General features: G+C 40.8%; 1 protein-coding gene across 6 annotated transcripts in view; it reads left to right on the top strand.

Annotated features, from left to right (window-relative positions):
* kcnma1a (potassium large conductance calcium-activated channel, subfamily M, alpha member 1a) overlaps positions 1–19,739 on the top strand; it is a 924,908-nt gene that overhangs the window by 585,282 nt on the left and 319,887 nt on the right. For all 6 annotated transcript variants that reach the window (XM_059946553.1, XM_059946552.1, XM_059946549.1 and 3 more), the window contains one exon: positions 6,706–6,781. In XM_059946553.1, the coding sequence (XP_059802536.1) occupies positions 6,706–6,781 (76 nt within the window). The remainder of the gene's footprint in view (positions 1–6,705; positions 6,782–19,739) is intronic.

Raw genomic sequence — 19,739 nt, 5'->3', positions numbered from 1 at the left:
CATCGACAGAGCTCAGAATTTATGGTCGTCTGGTGACAGAGCATAGTCCCTGGTGATGTTTTCGAGCTGTAATCGCACGTCCAGAGCACATCATTGGCTCTAGGGCAATGCACAGTGGTTATGGAAAGTGCTGTAGGAATGCGAAGTCTTTCTTCTTTGCATGGACTGTTTTGTTGATGAGAAGCAATGGAAATGGGAGTCCTACTGGAGGACATTGAATCAAAGTTGTAAAAGAAGAGACTCTGAAATGTTAGATGTGGTCACTTTGAAATGTTGAGTGGCTTGCAAGTGAGGCAAGGAGGAGATATCCCACATTGCATCGAGGTCAACTTTTGAAGGATGATCCCCAGTAAGATTTTGGTCTACCGTGCCCCGAACGGATCCACACAGACTGAGGCTGTCCGTCCCACCACGAGACGGAAGAAGTCGCTGGGAGATCTCTTCCAGAATGGATATCGCATCAGAGCGGGGCACAGCCAAAATGCGGACAAGGAAGAGCAAGACAGCTCTTGCTACCAGATTGGGTACTACTGGGGTAAGCTCCCTTCTGTCTCGGAGTACTGGGCCCTTTTCCCCAAGAAACTTCCTGTGCCAAAAACTGAACCTCATCCCACCCAACCCCTTTGGACAGCGATGTGTTTATTAGGTGGTCCACATTCTCATATTAGGTGCTGTCATATTCTCTCTGCATTCATTTAATTTCTATGGACCTGAGTTTGCCTCAGCTCTTCAGGAACTAGCACAGTTTCACTGGAGTTATCTTATGTCTCACCACCAGTGACCAGATCTGTACAGTGCCTTGTTTGTGTAGTTAATTCTAGGACTTAACCTTGTGTGTGTTCTTATAGTGTGAGGTGACTGTGAGCAATCTGTTTAACTGAGGTTTAAAATGCTGCAAATATCTGCTTGATTCAGAGTGTGGGCAGCATGATACAGAAGACCTAATGTTTCAGGTCAGAGTAATAAAGTTGTGGAACAGTACAGCATAGAAACAGGCCAGTCGGCCCATCTAGTCCGAGCCAAGCTCTGCCGAGTCCCATTGGCCTGCATCCGTACCCCTCCCATGCATGTACTTATTCACATCTCTCTTAAATGTTGAAATTGAACCCACATCCACCACTTCCATAGGCAGTTCATTCCACACTCTCACCACCGTCTGAGTGAAGCCGTTTGCCCTCATGTTCTCTTTAACATTTCACCATTCCTGAGATTTAAGCATTATTGTAATAATGGCTTTAGACCAGGGGTTCCCATCATGGAGTCCATGGACCCCTCGGTTAATGGTAAGGGTCCATGGCTTAAAATAGTTTTGGAACCCCTGCCTTAGACCCTCCTCTCTCATTCTATTTGATAAAGCTTCTGTGAAACATCCTGAGACACTTATGATGGGCTTGGTAGGTGACTCCTGTATCAAAACAGATGCAAAGAATCAAAACACTGAATATCGGGGTAGCAGGTTGTCTTTTCTCCACGAGTCCTGGATGTTTTGTGGGTTAAAGTCCTCTCTATCTTTACACAGTTGGCTGTCCTCTTCTTGCAGCTATTACTTGCCCTAAGCCTGTCATCTGCCACCAGATCACTAATTTAAAGCCTTTTAAAAATCTTTTGTAAAATGCTTACACCACCACATTTTACCAAATTTTGAGCAGCAGTTGTTACAACCTTGAATGTAATAACTTTGGACTGTGGGGCTTATCAGAAATCCTGTAAATCCTTACATGGAGTCCCTGGATATTTGGAGGGATCTGTTCCTGCAAGCTGTTTGTGACTGTGGTGGTCCATGTATTTTGGAAAAGAGTTTTAAAGGGCTTTAACTCCAGTGGTTTGGTGGCAGAGTATGTCTGCAGCTTTTCAGAAGCTGGCAAATCCAACTAACACACACAAAATGCCATAGGAACTCGACATGTCAGGCAGCATCTACGGAGGGGAGTCAACTTTTCGGGCTGAGACCCTTCATCAGGTCAATTCATCTCCCAGTCTCTTGCGCAAGTATTGTGTATGAGCTGCACTTAAGCTGTGGGTGGGGGGACATGTATTGCTAAACAGAAACCTAACCATTATTACAAACTATTAATTGTTTAATTTATCTTGGCCTTTGTGTTCTTTTTGATTTGCGAGGTGTTGCTCCTCATCCACATCCTCATTATGTAAGGAGAGAGCTCCCTCATCACGCACTGAGAGCACTCCCTTTGCAGGCCATCATAGAGAGGTAATGATTCTTACTCTCCTCTCACATCTGATCAGTAGACTTGCCTGACGTATTTGATCATCCTCGGACACATTTATTTATATTTATTGAAGCTATTTATTTAGAGGTATAGCGTAGAACAGGCCCTTCCAGCCCAACGAGCTGCGCTGCCCATCAACCCACTTATTTAACTCTAGCTCAACCATCGGACAGTTTACAAATGTTCCTGATGAAGGGTCTTGGCCTGAAACGCTGACAGTTCTTCTCCCTATAGATGCTGCGTGGCCTGCTGCATTCCACCAGCACTTTGTGTGTGTTGGACAATTTGCAAAGATCAATTAACCCACCAACCAATATATTTTGGACTGTGGGAGTGAACTGGAGCACCTGGAAGAAAGCCGTGTGGTCATAGTGAGTACACACAGACAGCGCCAGACTTGAACTCCGAACTTCAATTCCCCAATCTGTAATAGTGTTGCTCTAACTGCTACTCTGCCACAATGCCCCAATTGCCTCCCCTTCTTTTTTTCTAAACCAATCAATGAATTAACCAATCTGTTCTTGCAAAACATGGATTAAGTGATTTAGAGTGCTTTAGGAATTGGTCAGTAATCATCTAAGGAGCGTTGGAGGCTATGAGGCTTTCCCACCTGTTTAGTTACAGCCTCTTTTTTCTCAAAGCAATTAGGACTGAATTGATTATATTACCCATCTCTGTGTGTGCCATACTATGTAGGTAGCTAATCCTTTCAAGAACTGTAGGATCGACATAATTGGCTTTCACAACCTGCTCCATCATTCAACAAAGTCAACAAAAACTTTTTGAATTGTCCTGGATATACTCAGAAATGAACTTACTGCTTTCTCATTTACTTAGGTAATAGTTTTTCTAATTTGATTGCAAAGTTCAGTTACTCGGGCTCTCTAATTCCATCCAGCTCTTTGCTGTATTAGATTATTCTCTTTCCATTTTCCTACAGTACAAAAGCTGCCTTTCAAGATGATCTTTGTAGTGATTTAACACATAAGTAAGGACCTCTTCTCGATTATGAGAGATTATGATGCTTATTACTGGAGGCATTGGGACTCAAGTATGAATGAGTTGGTTGTTAATGCAAACAGGGCCTTTCACTGTAGACTCAGTGGCCACTTTATTAGGTACACCTGTGTACCTGCTTGTTAATGCAAACACCTCATCAGCCAATCACGTAGCAGTACCTCAATGCATTAAAGCATGAAGACATGGTCAAGAGGTTCAGTTGTTTTTCTGGAGAATTGCCAGACTGGTTCAAGGTGATGAGAAGGTGACAGTAACACAAGTAACCACACGTTACAACAGTAGTATGTAGAAGAGTATCTCTGAATGCACAACACATCAAAGTTGATGGGCTACAGTGACAGAAGACCACCAATGTACAGGATGTACCTAATGAAGTGACCACTGAGTAAATGTTTCAATGTACACATTATAAACTAGCTTGAATATTGAAAACATATGGCTGTATACTTTGGAAGGCAAAGCTTTTCAATTCTAAAATGGCTACAAGAACAAAGCCATTAAGAGCTATTGTGTACTGTTCATTAAAAGTGACAGGACAGGTCAAAAAAGTGGTTAAAAAGGCCCAAAATAAAGTCTGATAGAATATTCCCAATCCATTGCAAAGACCTCAGTGTTCAAAAAATACAAGGAAAAGCAGGCACTGCTGGAAATGCTTTGAACATTGAACATTTTTAAAAAATACTTTGCAGGTCAGCCCGCATCTGTGGAGAGAGAAGTGGAGTCAATGCTTCAGGCTGATGACCTTCAGACAGAGTGCTTCTGGCATTTCTGTTTTATTTGCTCTTGGTTTGTCTTGACCCGATGTTACATCCAGCACGTTCTCCCTTGCGGAACTCACTCAACGACCTTGTGGGGTTGATTTCGTGCATGAACAGTCCCCTGGGGCGGGAGGTGGGCTGGACAGTCAAGCAAGGCAGTTGTGGCCTTTGTTGTTTCTGTGCTGTAAGTGTGGGGCTCTCACAGTGATGCGATCACATTTGTCAGCTTCTTGCGTGGGTGTCAATAGGTTTGGAGGAGGGGCAGAGTATGGAGCGAGGGGAGCATAAAAATGAGTCCTCCCCAACTCTAAAGGAAAAGTGGACTGAAAAATTGTTACTTCAATCTTTAAATCTCATATCATACTTGAAGATGACGGGTCGGCTAACAGCACTTGGAGAGTGAATTTGTTTTGTGTGTGTGCTCTGTGTTGCTAATGACAAAGTAGGGGACATTCAGATTCTGATTTATTTATCACACGTACCTCAAAATATACAGTGCAATGCCTCACTTACATTGGCAGCCAACACACCTAACGACGTGCTAAGAGCAGTCCGCAAGTGTTGGTCGCTTTGCAATGTGGCTGCACCCCCACCGCACCAGTGGTTACAAGACTGTGGTCATGTGGAGAGCAGAAGATTTAGGTTAACGCGGTTGCATCTAAAGATAGATACGTATTCCCAAGAAGGATGAGCTCTTTGGATCTCTGCGTATTATACGGACGACAGCAGGCATGAGCACTTTTTTTCTCTGCCTGCAGGACTCTCCATTTGTGTGTGAGTGGGCAGATGGGGGACAAAAGCAACACACACGAAGTGCTGGTGGAACGCAGCAGGCCAGGCCGCATCTATAGGGAGAAGTATAGTCGACGTTTCCGGGTCCTGACGAAGGGTCTCGGCCCGAAACGTCGACAGTGCTTCTTCCCATACATGCTGCCTGGCCTGCTGCGTTCCACCAGCATTTTGTGTGTGTTGTTTGAATTTCCAGCATCTGCAGATTACCTCATGTAGGCGGGGGAGAAAAGGCTTGTTTTGCTGTGGTTGTTTTTTTTTTGCTTGTTTAATGTTTTGTTGTGTTCTGTGTGGTTCAGCTGAGCATTATGGACATGCTAAGATGGCACTGGAATGCGTTGCGACATGCCCATCAGGTTAGGCTGTTCTAATGGAGAGAGGAAAACTGTGCCAGGAGAACAGGCAGGTGACTTGGAGCAGAAATAGCCTAGTCTGACACAGGGAAAGGGAGGTTCCTGAGGATGGATGATTTGATGTGGAGTTTGTGAGGCTTCAACATGCTCAGACAGAAGATGGGGTGGTGTTCTTTAATTTTACATTTGGTCTCATTGTAATGAACAGCAGGCTACAGAGAGGGAGTGTGTGAAGGAAAATTGAACTGTTTAGAAGCTCAGATTTGCTCCTCAGCTGATGGAGGTGCAAACTGGATATCTGTTTACTTGTCTTCATTCTATACTGTTTCACAATGTTTCTGTGATCTCCCATCTGACTATGTTTTTCCTTTCGGTTTATTTCAGAGTCAACTAAACTGAATCCAATAATAACAAATAGCACAAACGTTTTCAAAGCTGTCTCTGCTTGCTAAGACACAGGAGATTCTGCAGGTGCTGGAAAATCCAGAGCAGCACACATAAAACACTGGTGGAACTCAGAGAGTCAAGAAGCATCTGTGGAGGAAATGGAACCCATCATTGGCTCAAAACGTCAACTGTTCATTTTCCTCCACAGATGCTGCCTGGCCCACTGAGTTTCTCCAGTGTTTTGTGTGTGTTGCTCTGCCTAACAAGTCACCAACTCACATCTCTGACCAGCGAATCCCACAAGAAATGGGATTGGTCAGTGGAATGTTTGAGAGATATGAGCAGCATTTTCAAAGTGAAATGAATGGAAATTTGAATTCTGCATGGTGAACACTTAAAGCTGGAATGAAGCTGAATTTGTGAAATGTAATTAAAATAATATTTCCAAGCAAGCCTCAATTTATATTCTTGGTGCTTTTATTAGTAAAACAGAAAGCCTTCAAGTGTAATTATTGATCTCCTTAATCTTCTGATGCTTCTCTTTGCATTTGTTGCTTGCCCTTTTACATCCGTAAGAACAAGTATTAATGGGGTAAAATTTATCAGTTCTTGGGTAACTGAATGCAAGGGTTCATCTGGAAGATTTTCAGTTTTACAGTATTTGCAATGTGACTTAGTATAAGAACAGGATTGCTGGGACAGGATGGCTGGTTAGCTTAAGTGAAGACTGATTCCTGACACTTCCACACAGGGTTAAGCTGCATTTTCCTGTTTTGTCTGCTGTTGAGATATGTAAAGATTGTACACTGTTAATGGTGATTTGTAATTGACCAAGCTTCATGTCTCTAAAGATACTTTTAAGTGCACGTTTCAGACAAATCAAATGTTCAAGGTCTAAATGTTTTCTGAAAATGTCTTTGTCATATTGCATCCTTTACTTAATCGATATCTGGAGAGTTTATTGAGTAAAGCACAGTATATCTGTTGAATTGCTGTTTCCCTTAAATTCCCGATCTTTATCACTCCCAGTAAAAAGTTTTCCCTTTACTGACCATTTAATGACCATAATTTGCAGCCTAACCTTGTGGTTACGTGCGGTCTGAATGTTACTAGTCGTTAAATTTGTCAAGCATGCAGGTTTGGCTGACATCATGCTCTTTCCTCTTACAGGTTTACGATTTTTAAGAGCGCTGAGATTGATACAGTTCTCAGAAATTTTACAGTTTCTAAATATCCTAAAAACAAGGTAAGTGATACATGTTATCATTCTACCATCTATTGATAGGCAGGGCTATTTTACAGAGGTGTAGTGTGCATGCTAACTTTCAAACATTTAGACTAATAACATAATAAATCTTCATCACTCTTCAATGTTGAGTTTTGTACAGGAACAGTGTTTACATATGTGGAGTTTGTTTTCAAAGAGACCCAACTTTGGAAACAGGCAAGAAATGCAGAATTCATAAACCTTGGCTCATCCACTCTAGATTGCAGCATTTTTCATTCCTTTCTTGAATTATAACTAGATATTTTTAAAAATTAATATAAACTGGAAATGCTACAGATTTTTAACCAGCACCAACTTTATCCTAATAATAAACACGAGATTCTGCTGATGCTGGTAACTCAGAGAAATACTTACTAAATGCTGGAGGAATTCAGCAGATCAGGCAACATCTATGGAGAGGAATAAGCAGTTGAAGTTTTGGACAGAGACCATCAGGACTTGAAAGGAAAGGGGCAGAATTCACAATAAGAAGCCTGGAGGAGGGGTAGGAGTACAAAATGGAAAGTGATAGGTGAATCTAGGTGCATGAGGTAAGAAGCAGAGTGGTGATAGGTGGAAAAGGTAAAGACTTGAGGAAAAAGAAATCTGATAGGAAAGAAGAGTTGTCCAAGGGAGAAAGGGAAGGCGGAGGGGCACCAGAAGGAAGTGATGGGCAGGTGAGGAGAAGAAGGGAGATGAGGGGGAGTCAGAGTGGGGAATGGAATGAAAAGGGGTATTTGTCCTCATAATGTCACTTTTCCCTGATGTAAAATCGGTAGGCACAGTAATGTAGTCAGTACAGCTGCCACTTCACAGTAAAGCTCCAATGACCCACTTGATAAGTACAAGAGATCCTGCAAGTTCTGGCAATGAAGAATAGCACACACTAAGTGCTGGAGCAACTCAGCAGGTCAAGTGGCATCTATGGAAAGGAATAAACAGCCAACATTTTGGGCTGAGAACTTTTATCAGGTCTCGTCCTGAAACATCGACTGTTTATTCCCTAGCCCCATTTAGTGAGCGTTGCCCATTATTTATCCACTATCTTGACTTTCAGTTCTATCTATGGGGTGCTTTGAGGTGCTTTTGTTTCCTCCCGAATGAATGTATGGATTGTTTGGTTAACCGGTTGCTATAGATTACCCCTGGTGTATTGCTGAATGGTGGAATCTGCTGGGGGCACGGAACAGGGTGGAAATGATGAGAATGCCAGAAGAAAATAAAATGGGAATTCCGTAGATGAATGCTTGATGGTCGGGCATGGACTTGGAGGGTTAGTGAGCCTGTATATGAGGCTATATGACCAAAATAGAATTTACTTTTATTATTCCTTTCACCTTGTCAGCGTGACATATTTTACAACCAACTTAAGTGGATTGCTCTTGTTATGCTGGCAAATTTGACTGCCAGTCATTTAGTATCAAGTTCCACAGAATCATGGCTGACTGGCTGGGGACACAAGACCTGCTGATTTCCAAAGCCCACATTTTGTGTGTGTGTGTGTGTGTGTGTGTTGCTGACTGATTGGGTGTGGGTGGAGGGGGGGAAGAATGTTTGTCCAGCATTCTACTGTCTCCACGCTCCTCAGATGGAGGTGGACTGAAAGTTTAGCACTGTTCTCAGAGCTGCATTGAGCTTACAAGCACGATTACGTGTTCACTTCGAATTGAGACAGTCAGTTCCATAACCTTTTACCAAATAAAATTGGTGAGACTTTGTAAGCTTCAGGTTGCTGGTTTCAAATGAGCAGGGATCAAGGATCACTTCATTTGCCATAGACATTCACATGTATTCAGAACTTGTGGTGTGTCGGCATGAAATGCAACTGTAAACTGCAACATTCAGCAATTATGAAGAATAAAACATTATATAGAATATGAAGTTAAAGGTTAAAGTATGGATATGGAATAAAATATGCATAAATACTGTACATAAACACCAGCATGCATTAACAATGTAAAGAGCTTTGCAAAAAGTGTTTTTAAAATGTTCATAGTGCAGTGCCGTGTCTGAGAAAATAATTAGAGGGAGTGAGAGGTGTGAGGGGGGCTAATTAGAATGGTTGATCGGATTAACTGCCTGGGAAACAAAACTTTTAAGATGAGATGACATTTTTCTTTTAATAGCCCTATGGCACTTCCCAGAAAGAAGTTTTTGGAAAAGGTAGTTGTCAGGGAACGTAGTTCACAATATTGCATGACTATGATAATAAAAGGATATACTTATGGAAGCATTCAGCTGGTCAGACAGCATCTGTGCAAGGGGAATGAGTGTTAACATTTTTGACAATGTTCAGCCTGAAACACTAAGCTTGTTTCTGTTTCCACACTTGCTGCCTTACCTGCCAAGTATTCCTTGCATTTTCTAGTTAAATTTGAAAAATTCTTGTGCCTGAAGTACTATTTCATTTTCATTCCCTGCTGTGTAGCATCACTTTACTGAATGCCTGCAAGAAATTGAATCTCAGGCTAGTGTTGGATTCTGATGTTTTAATGAAGGGATTTTTCAGAAGATAGGAAAGAGGCATGAGACATGTTGCTTCATGATCATTTTATTAAGCATTGCTGGAACAAAGCAAACAGGAGCAGGAGCTAGTGGTAGGATGCTTAAAAACAAGAGACTACGATACTAAGAAGATGAAGATGGTGCTTCTTTGTGTTTAGCTAATCTATACCCATAAATTAGGAAAAATTCCATTAAGTTTTGCACAGCTGTCCAGAATTATACTTATATGCCACTGGAGGCATATTAAACTGCTATAGGCATACAAGTGAACTTTTAATAATATAATACTGCTTAGACCATAAGACCATAAAACATAGGAGCAGAATTTGCCCCATCGTATCTGCTCCACCATTCAATCATGGCTGGTCCTTTTTTCCCTTCTCTTCAACCCCACTCCCTGGCCTTCTTCCTGTAACCTTTGATGCCATGTCCAATCAAGAACCTATCAAGCTCTGCCTTAATTTCACCCAACAACCTGGCCTTCACAGCTGCCTGTGGTAACAAATTCCACAAATTCACCACCCTCTGACTAAAGAAATTTCTCCACATTCCTGTCTTAAATGGACGCCCCTCTGTCCTGAGGCTGTACCCTCTTTTCCTAGACTCTGTCACCATGGGAAAGATCTTTTCCACATCTACTCTGCCTAGGCCTTTCAGCAATCGAAAGGTTTCAATAAGGTTCCCCCTCATCCTTCTAAATTCCAGTGAGTACAGGCCCAAAAGATCAAACATTACTTGGATGATAACCTTTTCATTCCTGGAATCATTCTTGTGAACCTCCTCCGAACCCTCTCCAATGCCAGCACATCTTTTCTTAGATGAGGAGCCCAAAATTGTTCATAATACTCAAGGTGAGGTTTCACCAGTGCCTTACAACGGCTCAGCATCGCAACCCTGCTCTTATATTCTAGACCTCTTGAAACAAATGCTAACTTTGCATTTGTCCTCCTCACTACTGTCTCTACATGCCAAGTTAAACTTCCGGGTGTTCTGTATAAGGACTCCCAAGTCCCTTTGCATTACAGATTTTTGGATTTTCTCCCTGTTTAGAAAATAGTCTACACATTTATTTCTACTACCAAAGTGCATGACTATGCATTTTCCAACATTGTATTTCATTTGCCACTTTCTTGCCCATCTCCTAATCTGTCTAAGTCCGTCTGCAGTCTTCCTGTTTCCTCAACACTTCCCGTCCACCAGTCTTCGTACCATCTACAAACTTGGCAACAAAGCCATCTATTCCATCACTCAAATCATTGACATACAGTATAAAAAAAAGCTGTTCCAACACCAACCCCTGTGAACATTAATCTCTGGCAGCCAACCAGAAAAGGATCCTTTTATTCCCACTTGTTGCCTCCTATCAATCAGCCTATACTTTAACCATGACAGTAACTTTCCTATAATACCATGGGCTCCTAACTTGGTAACCAACCTCACATGTGGCACCTTGTACTTAAAATACAAGCAGAAAATTAATTGTTAAACTGCAAAGAAAATAATAATTAAACAATATAAGAATTAAATAGTTAGATCCAACAACATATTGTGATAATAAATTTACTATAAACTTTTTTACCTTTGAACTTCAAATCCTCCTCTAATTTGTGTCATAGTGTTTAAAGTTTGAGAACAATGGTTATTTAGCTATCACCAGCCAGGCTTTGGCATAGTGACAGTTAGACCAGACTTTAAGTGAACATCTTCAGCATGAGAGTTTAATTGGTTTGTTCCAGCGACACTGCTTTTTTTTCCCCTGTTGCACATAATTTGGGAATCTATGAAAAAAATTCTTATCTTGGTATTGATGAGCATAGATCTATCACATTGCTTAAAAAGGCTGTCTTATTCAAAAAAGATAGCACAGACCATCAGCACATCATGGAAACCAGTCTCCCCCTCCATGAACTCTGTCTATGCTTCTCGCTGCTATGATAAAACAGGAAACGAACAGTCCTCGGCCACCCCAGACTTGCTCTCTTGTTCTCTCTCTAACTGGGCATAAGATACAAAAGCCTGAAAATTGTCCCCTAGTATAAGAATTAAGTTGAATCCTTGACCTTATAATCTACCTTGCCATGATTTATGACCTTATTGTCTGCCTGCACACTTTGACACTTTATTTTACATAATGTTATTAATTTCCATTGTACTAGCTCAATGCTCACTGCTTGGAAGGTATTTTAGAGTTTATTTTATTCAGATGCAACATGGAATAGGCCTTTCAGGCCTATCAAGGCCCACAGCCCTGCAATCCCCCAATTTAATCTGAGCCGAATCACGGGACAATAACCCAACTGATAGGTCTTTGAACTGTAGGAGGAAACCAAAGCACACAGAGGAAGCCCACTACATCACAGACTCCTTACAAGCAGCGCCAGGAATTGAACCCCGGCCGCCTGTACTGTAAAGCATTGTGTTAACCACTACACTACTATGCCACCACTGTTGTAATGAATTGGTCTGTATCAACATTATGCAAGGCAGGTTTTTCACTGTACCTTGGTACATGTGACAACAATAAACCAATTTACTAATTGAACATAAAACATAGAACAGTACAGCAGACAGCAGTTGACCCTTTGGCTTACAATGTTGTGCCAAACTAAATAAACCTGACAGCTAATCCCTTCTGCCTAAGGCAAGAAGCTCCATGATAATGCTGCATCTCTTTCACATGACGGCCATTATACTTAAAGGCTATAGAATAGTACAGCACAAGATCAAGCCCTTCAGCCCAGGATGTTATGCCAAATTAATTAAACTGTTAATGCCTAAATATGCCAATTTGTGCAGATGGTCCACATCCCTCCATTCTCTGTATATTCATGTTCCTTTCCAAAAGCCCCTTAACTGCTTCTATCGTATCTGCCTCCATTACCGGCTCGGTAACATGCTGTATACGAATTGGCAATAAACCGGACTGGTCAAAGAACACTGAGGCTGTCTACAAGAAGGGTCAGAGCCGTCTCTATTTCCTGAGGAGACTGAGGTCCTTTAACATCTGCCGGACGATGCTGAGGATGTTCTACGAGTCTGTGGTGGCCAGTGCTGTTATGTTTGCTGTTGTGTGCTGGGGCAGCAGGCTGAGGGTAGCAGACACCAACAGAATCAACAAACTCATTTGCAAGGCCAGTGATGTTGTGGGGGTGGAACTGGACTCTCTGACGGAAGTGTCTGAAAAGAGGATGCTATCCAATTTGCATGCCATCTTGGACGATGTCTCCCATCCACTCCATAATGTACCGGTTAGGCACAGGAGTACATTCAGCCAGAGACTCATTCCACTGAGATGCAACACTGAGCGTCATAGGAAGTCATTCCTGCCTGTGGCCATCAAACTTTACAACACCTCCCTCGGAGTGTCAGACACTCTGAGCCAATAGGCTGGTCCTGGACTTTCCACTTGGCATAATTTACTTATTATCATTTAATTATTTTTGGTTTTACTTTGCTATATTTCTACACTATTCCTGGTTGGTGCGACTGTAATGAAACCCAATTTCCCTCGGGAACAATAAAGTACGTCTGTCTGTCTGTAAACATCCACCACTTAGTGTGAAAACACCTGCCCCATGCATTGTCTTTGAACTTATCCCCTCTCAATTTGAGTGCATGCCCTCTAGTACTAAACACCTATCAACCCCAAGAAAAAAGATATTGGCTATCTACTCTTTCTCTGATAATCTCATAAACTTATTCTGGTCTCCCCCTCAGCCTCTGTTGCTCCAAAGAAAACAGCCCCTGTTTATCCAGCCTCTCCTTACAGCCCATGCTCTCTAATCCAGGCAGCGTACAGGTAGACCTTTTCAATAGCATCTACGTCCTCCCTATAATGGGGTGAGAAGAGTTGAATGGAACAGTCCAGATGCGGCCTACACAGTTTTACAAAACTGCAGCGTAACCTTCTGAATTTTGAACTTAATGCCTCAACCCAGTTTATCAGCACTTGGTTCATAGCTTTTCATACCTTGGCCATTCAGTTTTCCAGAGTTCTGAGAGTACCTGTTTCTGTTCACTCAGACACTGTGTTCAGATTTCGAACCGCCCTCTGTGTGGATAAAATCTTCCTCTCAATTCCATCTAAACCACTCTCCCCATAATCTCCTTTGCTTCTCTCAGCGTCCAACAATCTGTTGATTTCTGTTTAGATTTAATCAGCACCCGAGTATCTGCGACCTCTGATTTGGATCGTTCTGAAAATCCACACATTCTCATGATGTCAGTCTTAAACAATTTGGGAATGTGACCCCAGATCCTGCAGCCAGAAGAGAGTCTCTACACCTGCTCACCAGTCCCTCCCTGACTCCTTCTTGTCCCCTGGGCCCTGAAGCAACCCCTCAATAAGTTTCAGCCTTTAGAGTTAAGTATTCAACGTGCAACCTTCTTGCCCTGTTTCTGAATCAGAATCAGAATCAGGATTATTATCACTGAAATATGCCACTATATTTGTTAAATACAGGTAATTCTGCAGATGCTGGAGATGCAGAGCAACTCTCACAGAACTCTGGAGGAACTCAGCAGGTCAGGCAGCATCTATGGAGAGGAATAGACAGTCGATGCTTTGGGCTGAGACCCTTCATTGTGAAATGCGTTGTTTTGCGGCAGCAGTACACTGCAACGCATTAGAAAAAATGACTCTAAGTTACAATAAGCAAAAGAAATAGTGCAAAAAGAGAGAAAAATAGTGAGATTGTGTTCATGGGTTCATTGCCCATTCAGAAATCTGATGGCAGAGGGGAAATGTTGAGTGTGTGTCTTCAGGCTCATGGACCTCCTCCTCGAAGGCAGTAATGGGAAGAGCATGTCCTGGATGGTGATGGTCCTGAATGATGGATGTCACCTTCTTGAAGCATCACCTTTAAAGACGTCCTTGATGGTGGGTAGGCTGGTAACCCTGATGGAGATCATTCAGTTCATTCATTTCCACTTGACGTGGTGCTTTTACACACTGAGCCAGGAAGGCAGCAGAACAATTTATTTTTCCCATTCACTCAGGCTTTAAAATAAATAACTTTGGATAGTTTAAACAACAAGCATTTTGGATGAAAGGTTTGTGATTTCAGTGAGAGCTGAGCTGGATTGTGGTAATCCAGTTAAAAGGCTTATGGAAGAAGTTGCAATGCTTTACATGGATTGAAGAGGAATTGTGGATTAGATACTAATCCCTTTCTCATTAATGTAGCCAGAATCGACAGAGTTGGGGGTGGGGGGGGGGGGGGGGCAGGAAAATAGCTCCTTTGAGTGAGTATGTAAATGAGAGAGAGAGGGAGAGAGAAACAGAGAAACAAAGAGAGACAGAGGGAGACAGAGAGATAGAGGGATAAGGTGAGAGAAAGAGAGAGACAGGAGAAGGAGAGAGGGAGAGGAAGAAGGAGACAGAAAGAGAGAGACAGGGGAAGGAGAGAGAGAGAGAGAGACAGAGAAAGATGGAAAGAGAAAGACGAGACAAATGAAGTTTGTGGTTCTCACATCATCTAGACCCTATTTCTGAGATGGGATTTGATTATTACTCTCCCATTATTGGAAGTTTATGTGAACTTGGATATGGTCATGCACTGTATGATACCAGAAATTATTACGTTTTTAGAGTTGCAGCCAAAGTTCTGGACCATTGACTCGACGTGAGTTCAATTCCCATCATGGCAACTGGAGAATTAAGTAAATCTGGAATTTAAAATAAAGCTGGTCTGGGTAACCATGAAACTACTGCATTGTTATAAGAATTGGCCAGGTTCGCTGACATCCTTCAGGAAAGGAAATCTGTTCCTTACCTGATCAATCCTATTAATGAGTGCAGATTCAACAAAAGTGGTTGATTCTTTAATTGCCTGTTCAGATCAGAGACAATTAGACAGAAACAATAAAAGATGGTATTGTCACATGTATCCACATTACAAATTCTACATCTAATGAGCAAAAAAAAAAATTCAAGAGGGAAAATAATTGCTGATATCGCTGAGAGGACAGGCAGTACCACCTAGTGCTAGCACCAGCATCATTTCTCTCTCCAACTTTTTATTCATTGAGAGATCAAAATAGAATGGATGTAGAGTGGATGTCTCCAATAGTGGGAGTCTAGGACCAAAGGACTCAGCCTCAGAATAGAAGGATGTCCATTTATAATAGAGGTGAGGAGGAATTTCTTTAGCTAGAGGATCATAAATCTGTGGAATTCATTGTTACAGATGGCTGTGGAGACATTGGGTATATTTAAAATAAAGGTTGAATAGTAAGGGCATCCTAGGTTACAGTAAGAAGGCATGAGAATGAGGGTTGAGAGGGAAAATAAATCAGCCATGATGGAATAATGGAGCAGACTCAATGGGCTGAATGGCCTTATTTTGCTCCTATGCTTATAGTCTTAAATTTCTTTTAAAAGTAAGCTGTAAAACTTTGGAATTCCCTGCTACAGACAATGCAGGTGACTCTTACAAGTCAGGCGGCAGCTATAAAGGGGAATAAACAGTTGACGTTTCAGGCCGAGACACTTCCCTCATTGTATTTTGTCCTTATATTCTGAGGATGTGCTCTCAGGGCCCTAGATTCACCCACTATAACAGGGGGTGTTAACATTTTTCAAGTCATGGACCCCTTTGGTAAAGCCTCAGGACCTCCTTTTAGAATAAAATATTTAAATATATGAAATAAAGTACTCAGTACTCAATATAAATCAATTATATTGAAATACATTTATGAAAATATTTTTTTAAATGTGATATTCTATATGTGCTTCTTTATTAGCATATTAAATAACAAGACTATACATTTAAATTATAGGCATGTTAAGATCAAATTTTGTTTTTTAAAGACATATCAATGTGAGGGTTGTTGCTGCTTTGCCTGAATAATAACATTAAACTGTGGAGTAGCCTTTGACAAAACAACACATATGTCATGTTGTGCATCCAATCGATTTTGATTTTTTTTGTGTTTTAATGGTTACTAATGTTGAAACTCCTGATTCACCAAAATATGTTGTTACAAATGAGATTAAAGCTTCTATAGCTCGCTTTGCAAATGCGAGGATAGGCTTCTGTCATGGAACACCAGAATTCTCCAAGGCTTTTTGAGTTAAATTCCAACTGTAGTGAGCTTTTTGTCCTAAGATCAATGAGTTCACCTTTGGATGGATAACATCTTTGATACAATTCATATCAGAAAGAAAAGGATTGCGGATCCAAGGTTCAATTTTAGTGTCATTAAGGTGGAAATAACTTTTGAAGTGTTCCCAGGTGTTTGCAGATGTCTGTCCTCAAATAAACTGACAGAAGTTTCTATCTCAGTTCCATCTTGGTAAAGCACTTCCTCCAGTATTTGAAAGTTTGCAAAGATGTCGGCCTCCATTCTCTTCTTCCTTATTGGCAACTTCACCAAGAAAGCTTGCAATTTTTCAGCATTGTCCATAATGGTGACTTCAGGACCTTGAATTGAAAGATTTATATGGTTAAAAATGTTCAGCGAGTAATCCAATGCATGAATATAATTCTATTTTTTAAACTGTTCCAAGAGTGGGTTTTCTTTTTCTTTCAGGAGAAATGAAACTTCTATTCTTAGTTTGAACAAGTGCTTCAAGACTTATTCTCTTGAAAGCCAGTGAACTTCTGTGTGGTAGAAAAGCACTTCATATTCTGTACCCATTTCTTGACAAAGTCTTTTAAAAATGTGAATATTCAGAGACTTGCTTTTATTAAAGTTGATGACTTTTATGGCTGTTGACAAAACATCTTTCCAGGTTGTTGGAAGAGTCTTTGTTGGCAGTGCATGTCTGTGTAAAAACAATGAGTGACAATGACATGAGGAGCTTCCTTTTTCATTATCGTAACAAAACCAAATGTATTACCAAGCATCTCAGGAGCTTCATCTGTGCAAAGAATATGAGGTTCTTCTTTCCAGTCAAAGTTTTGTTTGGCAAACCATTTCCAAGACATCGACAGCCTTTGTAGTTTCCAAAAGGGACTCACAAAATAAGAATTCATCTTTGATGGCATCAGCATTCACATAACAAAAAAATAAAAGGAGCTGACTACATTGAGGGATGTTTGTAGTTTCACCCAGTTGCATTTTGGAATGGGAATTGTGAAGTTGCCAATTCCTCAATGATCTGCTTCAAAATGTTAGAAGAAATATCAGCTGATCTAGAACATACCACATACTTGATAAGGGAACCTTTTTCAGTTTTTTCCTCTGTGCTGGTCCACAAGCCAACTTGACCATTTCCAGTACACAATAGCGTGGAACTTCTCTTGTTTGGCAATCTGGGTGTCAACTTTATAGGGTGCTTCAAGAAAAGGGAAAAAAAACATATCTTTAGATGCATTTCCAGGATGGACAGACATGAGATGCTCTTACAGTTTTGCTGGCTTCATATTTCCATTCGTAAGAATTTTTCTGCACGGCACACTGTGGCTTTTGTCCCCCATCGTATTCATTAATGTAAGTGAAACCATATAATAGTTTTCATCATACTTCCTTTTCCTCAACACTTCAACCAATTGTGTTGGCAAAAAAAAATAAAATAAATGCTAAAATAAAATATTTTATTCAATTGACATTTTTTGAAAGTCAATATTTTTGTACAGTCTTAAGTCATTTGTTTGATAGATCTGCCAAGAAATAAATAATCTGTATATTAATTAAGTGAAGTATAAGATATTCAATTAAATTGATGCCAAGTAAGTAATATAAGGCAGGTTTTACAATTGATACAAAGATTGAACACTTTTCATGGCTTTTAGATATTTAGATAGGCACAAGGATTAGAGCAGTATCTCAGGCATTGTGTCCTTTTGGCCATTGTTGTGCATGGGGTCCCGTGGTATTACAAAAGGCCACGTGGGCTTACGGAAAGATAAGAATTCTTATTTGAACTGCCCAGTTTTGCAAAACTGCATAAATAAACACATCTCACCTCCTTCTGCACATTGATCAACAAGCAGTTGTAGATAGGGGATAATGCAGAGCAATGTAGATATCTGGGTCACAAATGTGAGAACATGCGACTTCATTGCTTGGTGGCTGAATGACTATCAGACAACTGATAGTTGGCCAGCTATGTTGCACGAGCATCTGCAGACTGGAAGACTAGCAGCAGGTCTAATAACTACAGTAATTTCAAAGTAGCAATGCGTGTGTCATAAAAAATATTTTGAGGTATTTGTAACAACTGTAATATGATGTGAAAGTATCTATAATTTCTGTTGGCGACAAAGTCACAGGTACTGCTAATACTATGTGATTTGTTACCTGCATTCATAATTAAAGGAAATGTTAGATTTCAGATAGGGGTTTGTGAAAATAAAGATGTAATATTTTTCCCATTTAAGTTCATAAACCCCCTGATATTTATCCATGGGCCCCTGAGGGGTCTGTGGACCCCAGGTTAAGAATCTTTGCATTATAGGAAACAATGTCAACTCATCTCAAATGCTGCTCATTAGAACTATTCTCCATGGAGTTGCATGCATGTAGAGCTATGATTTAATTAGTCTGATTGGTAAAGTGTCTCTACGGGCTTTCATTCAGATCTAATCACCATTCAGACTGAGTTGTGTAATTTATCGGCAGTAATGAACCGTTAGAAATCCTTTCGTAGAGTGCACCTACTCTGGACTTTTTAAGAGATGTCCTTGCTTACTTAGCCATTTTCTCAGAAGACAATGCATAGATTTCTAAACACATCAATTCAGTGCAACAGAGTTAGCGTGAAGAAATAAATCAGGGCATAATAACATCACCCTTGTGTTATATGGATTGTTTAGAATGAGGGAAGCTACATAACAACTACCAGCCCTTGCTGATGATGGATGATTGTGTTTAATCACAGTAAACTTAAAAAGCCAGCAATATAAATAACCTTAAACCAGTGTGCAATGAAGAGGAGCGAACACTGCTGGTGTTTGGAGCCATTCTGTTAACCAGATTGAATTGGTTCAGTGCATTTTAGCATTTACAAAGTGTTTAAACTGTCTCCCATGTACGTGTATGATGGAAGTGTTGTAATAGGAGCTTTGCCAATATCAATTAAGTACTCTTACCATTGCAAGAGGTCAGTGGTTCATATTGGGAAAGGTCTGCGCCCATTGCTAAAAGTGCATCTCCATGGTATTATGCATTCATAAGTCTGGAGCAAGAGTTTACACTGAAGTTAATGCAATAAGACAAGTAGGAATAAGCACATTTTTCTATGGTCTGGTCCTGCTTTGACCGAGTAACATTTCAGGGCAAAGATTATTTTTTAAATTTAAAATCAATTTGAGATCTGGTTTAAAATGCCCACCTTCATAAGAACAGAAGAAACCTTCCACTGGTATATGTCTGTAAGGAGCTTGTACATTCTCCCCATGACCACGTGGATTTCCTTTGGTTGCTCTGGCTTTCTCACTCATTCCAAAGATATACAGATTGGTAGGTTACACGGGTGTGGTTGGGC

This window comes from Hypanus sabinus, chromosome 21, assembly GCF_030144855.1.
Source record: "Hypanus sabinus isolate sHypSab1 chromosome 21, sHypSab1.hap1, whole genome shotgun sequence".
Classification (NCBI taxonomy): domain Eukaryota; kingdom Metazoa; phylum Chordata; class Chondrichthyes; order Myliobatiformes; family Dasyatidae; genus Hypanus; species Hypanus sabinus.
The sequence above is the reverse complement of the archived record's forward strand: the minus strand, read 5'-3'. Positions and strand labels throughout refer to the sequence as shown.